This window comes from Prunus dulcis, chromosome 4, assembly GCF_902201215.1.
Source record: "Prunus dulcis chromosome 4, ALMONDv2, whole genome shotgun sequence".
Taxonomy (NCBI): domain Eukaryota; kingdom Viridiplantae; phylum Streptophyta; class Magnoliopsida; order Rosales; family Rosaceae; genus Prunus; species Prunus dulcis.
The window spans coordinates 15,544,916-15,552,108 of record NC_047653.1 but is presented as its reverse complement, the minus strand read 5'-3'; the positions used below and the strand labels follow the sequence as shown (position 1 = coordinate 15,552,108).

At 35.8% G+C, this 7,193-nt stretch overlaps 1 protein-coding gene across 1 annotated transcript; it reads left to right on the top strand.

Moving 5' to 3' along the window:
- The first annotated feature begins 3,083 nt into the window (after nucleotides 1–3,083).
- Nucleotides 3,084–5,123, top strand: LOC117625483 (receptor like protein 22-like). The gene is made up of 2 exons (XM_034357032.1): nucleotides 3,084–4,656; nucleotides 4,864–5,123. The coding sequence occupies exons 1-2, from the start codon at nucleotides 3,084–3,086 to the stop codon at nucleotides 5,121–5,123; spliced, it is 1,833 nt and encodes a 610-aa protein (XP_034212923.1).
- The last annotated feature ends 2,070 nt before the right edge of the window (nucleotides 5,124–7,193 follow it).

The window sequence follows — 7,193 nt, the reverse complement described above, 5'->3', positions numbered from 1 at the left end:
CTTGAATCGTTAGATATCTCTTCAAACATGCTTGTTGGTGAGATTCCTGAGCAATTGACAGATTTGACAACACTTGAAAATTCAACGTTGCGGAAAACCAACTTGTAGGGCCCATACCTCTTAGAGAGATGTTGTGAGTCTTCAACAGGGGAGAAGGTGAGGACCTTCGGAAAGGGAAGAACCTGCAGAAGACAAAATGGAAGAAGCAGTTGTCAAGCTTCAGACACCGGTGTGGTGCCTGTCGAAGGCTCTCCGATGCTTAAGTCAACTATAAGTGGTAACTTTGGCAGAGTAATAATAAAGGTGATAAAGTAGTTATCCTTTTTACTTGAGTACTATTCCCTATTTATAGGGAAATGAAAATGGGAGCTTTGCACAAAGTTTTGATGTGGGACTTTGTACACGTGTCCTTGGAGATTAGGTTCGGCAGTTAGGAGCTTCGATAGGTGGCTGCCGCTTCGGAAGAGTGTCTTCCTTTGGCAGGGAAGGAGGCGTGTCTGCCTTGGTGTTAGTTGTTTTGATGCTGGGTATGCTCGGTTGATTATGGTGTAAACATTTATGTTGATGACTTTAATTATTAACTCCTTTCTTTTCTTTATCCCTAGAGAAATGTAATGGACTTTCATAAATGAAAATTTAAAAGAAATTTTTGTTAATGAATTTACTCTGAATGTTCATTTAGAGATTGGACTAAAAGCCTAAGGCCTATCAAATGCTTAAGGGTGGAGACATAAAGTGAAAAGACAAGTAAAACCGTGAAGAATTAATGAGATCGTGAAGAAGGGGGGAAAAGTGAAGAACGATTTTGATGATCAATTTATGGATACTCGTTCCCATCTTCTTCAATACGCAAATACTAATCATATTTGGAAAACTTGATCAGTACATGTTGCAGGACACCCAACTATGTGAAAAGACAAGCAAAACCATGGAGAAGCAGATGAGAAGAATTAATGAGAGCGTGAAGAAGGGGGCAAAAGTCACTGGTGACTACTAATGAAGATAAGAACGATTTTGATGGTCAATTATGAACCCAGATTGGCAAGTCAATGAAAATTAAGTGCCCATTTTAATACGCAGAAATGCCTACGTATGTACCAGGACAAAAAACGACCAAATATCGAAGACTTGGGGCAAATTTTTTCCAATTAGATGAATAGACTTAGGCCTTCACCCTCAATAATGTCAATTATCAACAATTCAAATTGGTGTAGAAGCTAAAGGACTAAGGCCTACCAAATGCTAGGGTAAGGGCAAAGAGTGGAAAAACAACCAAAGCCGTATAGAAGCATATGAGCAGAAAGAACGTAAAGAAGAGGATAAAATAAAATATGGTTGTATTTTACAATTGTTAATTGACGTATATAATGGATGATTCCTAAATTATTTTGTGATTGTACAATTCTTAATTGTGATTAGCATTAGTGCTTTTTTTTTTTTTTTTTTTGGGGTAGAAATGTCACTTGAACTTGTACCTCAATTTCAATTTGTCACCTTAAAGAAAACTTTAAAAGAAATGTCACATTTATTTTGCAAAATCCAACTTTTCATCTATTTTTAAGGGTATTTTAGTCTTTCCATTTTTAAGAAAATAAAAGAGAGAAAAAAGAGACATCTCTCTCTACCCCTTTCTCCCCTACCCCAATCCCATGCTAGAGTGATAAACACTTCATGTGCAAGCAATAACGTTAAAGTTGTTCCACCTTTTCCTACAAGCAAAGTTGGTACCTTTTTTATTTCTTTTTCGTTTATGAATTTTCTCTAAAAGTTCATTCACAAATTGGACTAAAGGACTGAGGCCTACCAAATGCTTATTTTCATTATTAGGAGGCACAAGTCTCCGAATAAATACAAAGCTGCAAATGGCTTTCCGTGGAATCCAACTAAGGTTAATAAATACTCGAATCCAAAAAGACTGAGGCCTTCACCCTCAATGTCAATTATCAGCACTTCAAATTGGGACCTACACCGGTGTGACAATGGGATCCAATCGTTACAATGGGCACAATGATACTTGATTATCTTTAAAGATGATAAATTACTATTCATTAAGCTTGTTATAAATATCAACATATCTAGTATAGAATTGCTCACAATAACTATATACTTTAGATTTTTAAAGAAAGATGGGTTGGTTGTCATGGTTCTTCCTCCTCTTCCTGCTCTCTACTACTTGTCAATTCAACTCTACTTGTTCATCATCAAACTCTTCCTCTTCTCTTTCTTCAGGGCATTTATGCCATCCTGAAGACAGCTCCGCTTTGCTTCAATTCAAAAACTCCTTTTCTATTATTGATACTCTTTATTACTCCTATTCTAATAGGACAATTTCTTGGCAGAAAGGCAAGGACTGTTGCTCATGGAGTGGAGTCACTTGTGAAAAGATGACTGGTCATGTGATCGGTCTCAACCTTGGTTCGGGTGGGCTTCAAGGCAATATCCATTCCAATAGCAGCTTATTCTCTCTCGGCCATCTCAAGAGGCTAGACCTCTCTGAAAATGATTTCAGAGGTTCCCCAATTCCATCCAAATTTGGTGGCTTTGTAAGTATGACTCACCTTGACCTCTCTTACTCCAATTTCAGTGGCCCAATCCCTTCCGAAATTTCCCACCTTTCCACCTTGGTTTCACTCAATCTTTCGCAATATTCATTTCCAGTTGTGACACATGTTGATACTCTTACTTTTAACAGAATTGTTCAAAACCTAACCAATCTTAGGGAGCTTGTTCTAAACGAAGTTGATATGTCATCAGTTGTACCTTGATTCATTCAAAAATCTGTCTTCTTCTTTGAAAACTCTTGAACTCTCTGATTGCCACTTGCAAGGAAAATTCCCAGAAAGCATTTTCCACCGACCAAATCTTCGACTCCTAGATTTAGGCTACAACTATAACCTCACAGGTTATTTCCCCGAGTCTAACTGGAGCAGTCCACTCGAGATGCCTTGGATCTCTCTTCTACAAGAATCTCAGTAGATTGGCATCACCTGACAAGAAATTTCAAGTCTTTGAGAGATTTGTCTCTCAGAAATTGCAGTTTTGTAGGATCATATCCTGCATTTCTTGGTAACCTCACACAAATCATGCGGTTGGACCTCTCGTCTAACAGTTTTGGTGGCCAAATCCCATGGTCGTTCTTTTTAAACCTTGAGAGCCTCGTTGAGTTGAATCTTAGTGGCAACAATTATGTCGGTCAATTTCCAGAAGTTGATAGCAACCCGACATCAAACTCTTCTTTATATGATTTTTCAAAACAACTGGTGGGTCATATTCCTCGACACTTAACCAAGCTCATTTTATATGAGAACCAACTCAACGGAACAATACCATCTTGGTTAGGTAGTTTGCCATCATTGAAGGGCTTAGGCCTCGGAGATAACCAACTCAGCGGTAATATCATTGAGTTCCAATCTCGTTCTTTGTCATGGCTTTTTTTAAGGAATAACAAGCTGGATGGCCTGATTCCAGGATCAATCTATGAACTTGAGAATCTTCAGTACCTTGGTCTATCATCCAATAACTTGAGTGGCACTGTGGAGTTTGAAAAGTTTTCCAAACTCCAAAATCTCAGGCGGCTTAATCTTTCCTTTAATCATCTATCCTTGAGCTTCAACCATTTGAGAAACAACACCTGGCCTCAACTTCAGTTACTAGATTTGTCATCTTGTAACATAAGTGAGTTCCCATACTTTCTAAGGGCCGCACCAAATTTGCACACGTTATCCCTTTCCCACAACCGAATCCAAGCCAACATTCCCAAATGGTTGTTGGATTTGGGGAAAGATTCATTGAGTTATTTGGATCTTTCTCACAACTCTTTGACTGGCACTGTAGGACCGCTTTGGTGGAAAAATCTTTACTATCTTGACCTTCGCAACAATTCTCTCCAAGGAGAGCTTCCAATTCCATCACCTTCCGCATCTTACTTTTTCATATCAAATAATCAATTCACTGGAGAGATACCTCTAAGGATCTGCAACCTGAGTAGCCTTCAAATCCTTGATTTGTCTAGTAATAAATTGAGTGGCAAAATTCATCAATGCATAGGGAATTTCAGTCAAAGCCTCTCTGTTTTGAATCTACGGAATAATAAATTTCATGGTGTGATTCCTGACACATTTTCAGAGGGAAACGTTTTGAGAAATCTTGATCTTAATGAAAATCAGTTGGAAGGGTCGTTGCCTAAATCTTTGCTCACATGTAGAGAGTTGGAAGTTCTAGACCTTGGAAACAACAAAATTCAAGACACATTCCCAAATTGGCTGGAATCTCTTCCGAAGTTGCAGGTTCTTATCTTGAGGTCTAACAAATTCTCTGGTGAAATATGCTTTCCAAAAACTAAGTTTCCATTCCAAAAAATGCATATCATAGACCTCTCCAACAATCGGTTTAGCGGTCTCTTGCCAACAAAATATTTTGAAAATTTGACGGCCATGATAAACTCGCAAGAACATGGACTGAAATATATGGGAGGGCTCTACTATCAGGATACTGTGGTATTGACAATTAAAGGCTTCGAAATTGAAATGAAGAAGATCCTGACATACTTCACAATTATTGATTTCTCAAACAACACTTTTAGAGGAGAGATTTCAAGTGTAATTAGTAAGCTTAAATCATTGAAGGGGCTTAACTTTTCTCATAATGAGCTTACAGGTACAATTCCACCATCATTTGGCGAAATGAGCAATCTTGAATGGTTAGATCTGTCTTCAAACAAACTTGTTGGGGATATTCCGGAGCAACTGGCAAATTAGACGTCACTATCAAAGTTCAATGTTTCAAAAAATCAACTTGTGGGGCCCATACCTCATGGCAAGCAATTTGATACATTTGAAAATGATTCATATAGTGGAAATACAGGATTGTGTGGATTTCCACTTTCTAAAACATGCAGTGCACCACATCAATCACCGCCATCGTCATTCCAACAAGAGGATGATTTGGAGCATGGGAATGGTTTTGATTGGAAGCTAGTGTTGATGGGGTATGCATCTGGGGTGGTAATTGGAATATCTGTGGGATATCTTGTACTCTCTAATGGAACACCAGATTGGCTTGTTAAAGTGGTAGGAAAAAAGCAATATCGTAGAACTGTGAAAATGACACAACAACGTGCTTGAAGAAACCATTCCAAAAGTTTATGTATTTTCATATTGTATTTCATTTTTTATGTATTTCATAGTTTATGCATGAGTTTGAAAAGAGGATCCTCTTTACTTTTGTTAAAATATAATAATTGCTCGTGCATCTTGTAATTTGTCAAATACAATTGACAAATCAATTCAATCAATACACGCAATTTGGCTCAACTATGTTATATACTCCTATAATTCTTCTCATTTCAAAAAATACGAGGAAATGAAAAAAATTAAATCACTAAATAACATGGATAATTGATTAGTATTTGCCCATAAAACTGAGGGTACAATACGAATCAACTTAAAAATTGACTATGACCATGCAATTGACAATTAATTAATCAATTCTGATTGAGGAGTGTACGTGGCATGCCCTTTGGATATTTGAACAAGTTTTGACTAATAGGAATTGGAGGCAAAACGTGAAAACCATTTGATCTCGCAGAAATTATACCTACCAAGACCATAGACCAAATATCAAATCAAAGCCTTGGTTGCAAAATTTTCCAAAAGCTGCTTGCTTGCTTGCTGATTTTCCATGAAACAAACTCATTGCGTACTTGCCATGCTAAAAAATGGTAACTAGTTACAATAATTTCCTAGCTAGCTAAACTGGGACCCTCGATGTGACAGTATAGATGCTTTACCCTCGATGTCAAAAGATGCTTGCTGATTTTGTAGGAAAGAAGCTCAAGTACTTGCCATCCTAGCACAGTGGAAATTTTAAATGCAGGACAACTAAGCTTGTTATAAATATCAACGTCTCAAGTATTACCTTTTGGAATTTTTGTTATATAAAAATTTGCATTAAATGAATGGGGAGAGAGAGAATGTGCAGAAATTATTGAATAGTACGGTATTACTATGTCAGTTGGTGATACTATCACTCAAAAATTTTCATGTGTATTCTTTTTATAAGAACATGTGACATTTTTGAACAGTTCAAAAGTTTTAAAAGGAAAAATAAAAAAACTAATCCACCACAAGTAATTGTGTGGGTGACATGTTTTGATAGCAAATTGGACGAACTTTAAAAAAATTGACTATAAGTCCTCAACTTGTTACTTTCATATAATTGAAGTCTTTAATTTACTCAAAACAAATCTCAGTAATGAATCCGTGAAATATGTTATGGAGAAAAAGAATCAATTATCACCTCCCCATTTAGTTTTCTGAACACTTTGAAGAAAATGTAAGTTTTTATAAATTTTTATATATATTGAACTTGTGTAGATAGAATATATTTTAAGGACATTGCGACATCTGGATAAGAAGAAGGCTCTACGCCTACACTATCAAAATTCTCAAAACATGTATTATTTGTACAGAAAGACAAACCGACCTCCATAACTAGGCTAATATAGTTGGAGCCATTAGCTATAGGGGAATGTTAGCAACCTTCTCTCTAACTTTCTCCTTTAGACCTTTTCTCATTCTCCTTACACTTAAAACAATGTCATTAATATATTATACAAGCTAACTTTTGCTTTCCAAGTTTACCTTTATTAAATGTATTCAATTTATCCAAATTTTTTTTTGAACTTTCTTACCATCTTATTAATTTTTTTTTCTAACATCAATTATTTTTTGAAAGAAAATATATGCTTTTAAGAGGAAATGTCTAGTTTTTTTTAAAATTTTTATTTTTAAACATAAAGGGTTTAGATATTTTTATTATTTATTTTAAAAAAAAGTCCTTTGTGTTTTAAAAAAAAAAAAACCGACATTTCCTCTTTTTTGAAAAAATTAGACATTTTCTTGAATAAAATAATTGACGTTAAAAAAAAAATGATGGTAAGAAAATTGTGAAAGTTTTTGAATAAATTGAATACATTTAATAAGGATAAAGTTGGCCAGTCCTTATTCTTGGACCCCTGTAGTCCAAGAGATTTATGGTCACTCACCGTTGGATGTAAATTCAATGGTTCACTCATTTATGACTTGAATCGGGTAATAATCATTTATGTCATATTGCATTTATATATATCATTTTGAACCATTGGATTAATATCCAACGGTGGGTGACCACAATCTCTTGGACTCCTGTGGTCC

What these genes read in the sequence shown, in the direction of transcription:
- LOC117625483 (XM_034357032.1), top strand. Translation starts at nt 3,084, where the DNA reads ATGCGGTTGGACCTCTCGTCTAACAGTTTTGGTGGCCAAATCCCATGG. An exon ending in TTCTCATAATGAGCTTACAG is followed by an intron (nt 4,657 to 4,863) that starts GTACAATTCCAC and finishes GTGGAAATACAG; the next exon opens with GATTGTGTGGATTTCCACTT.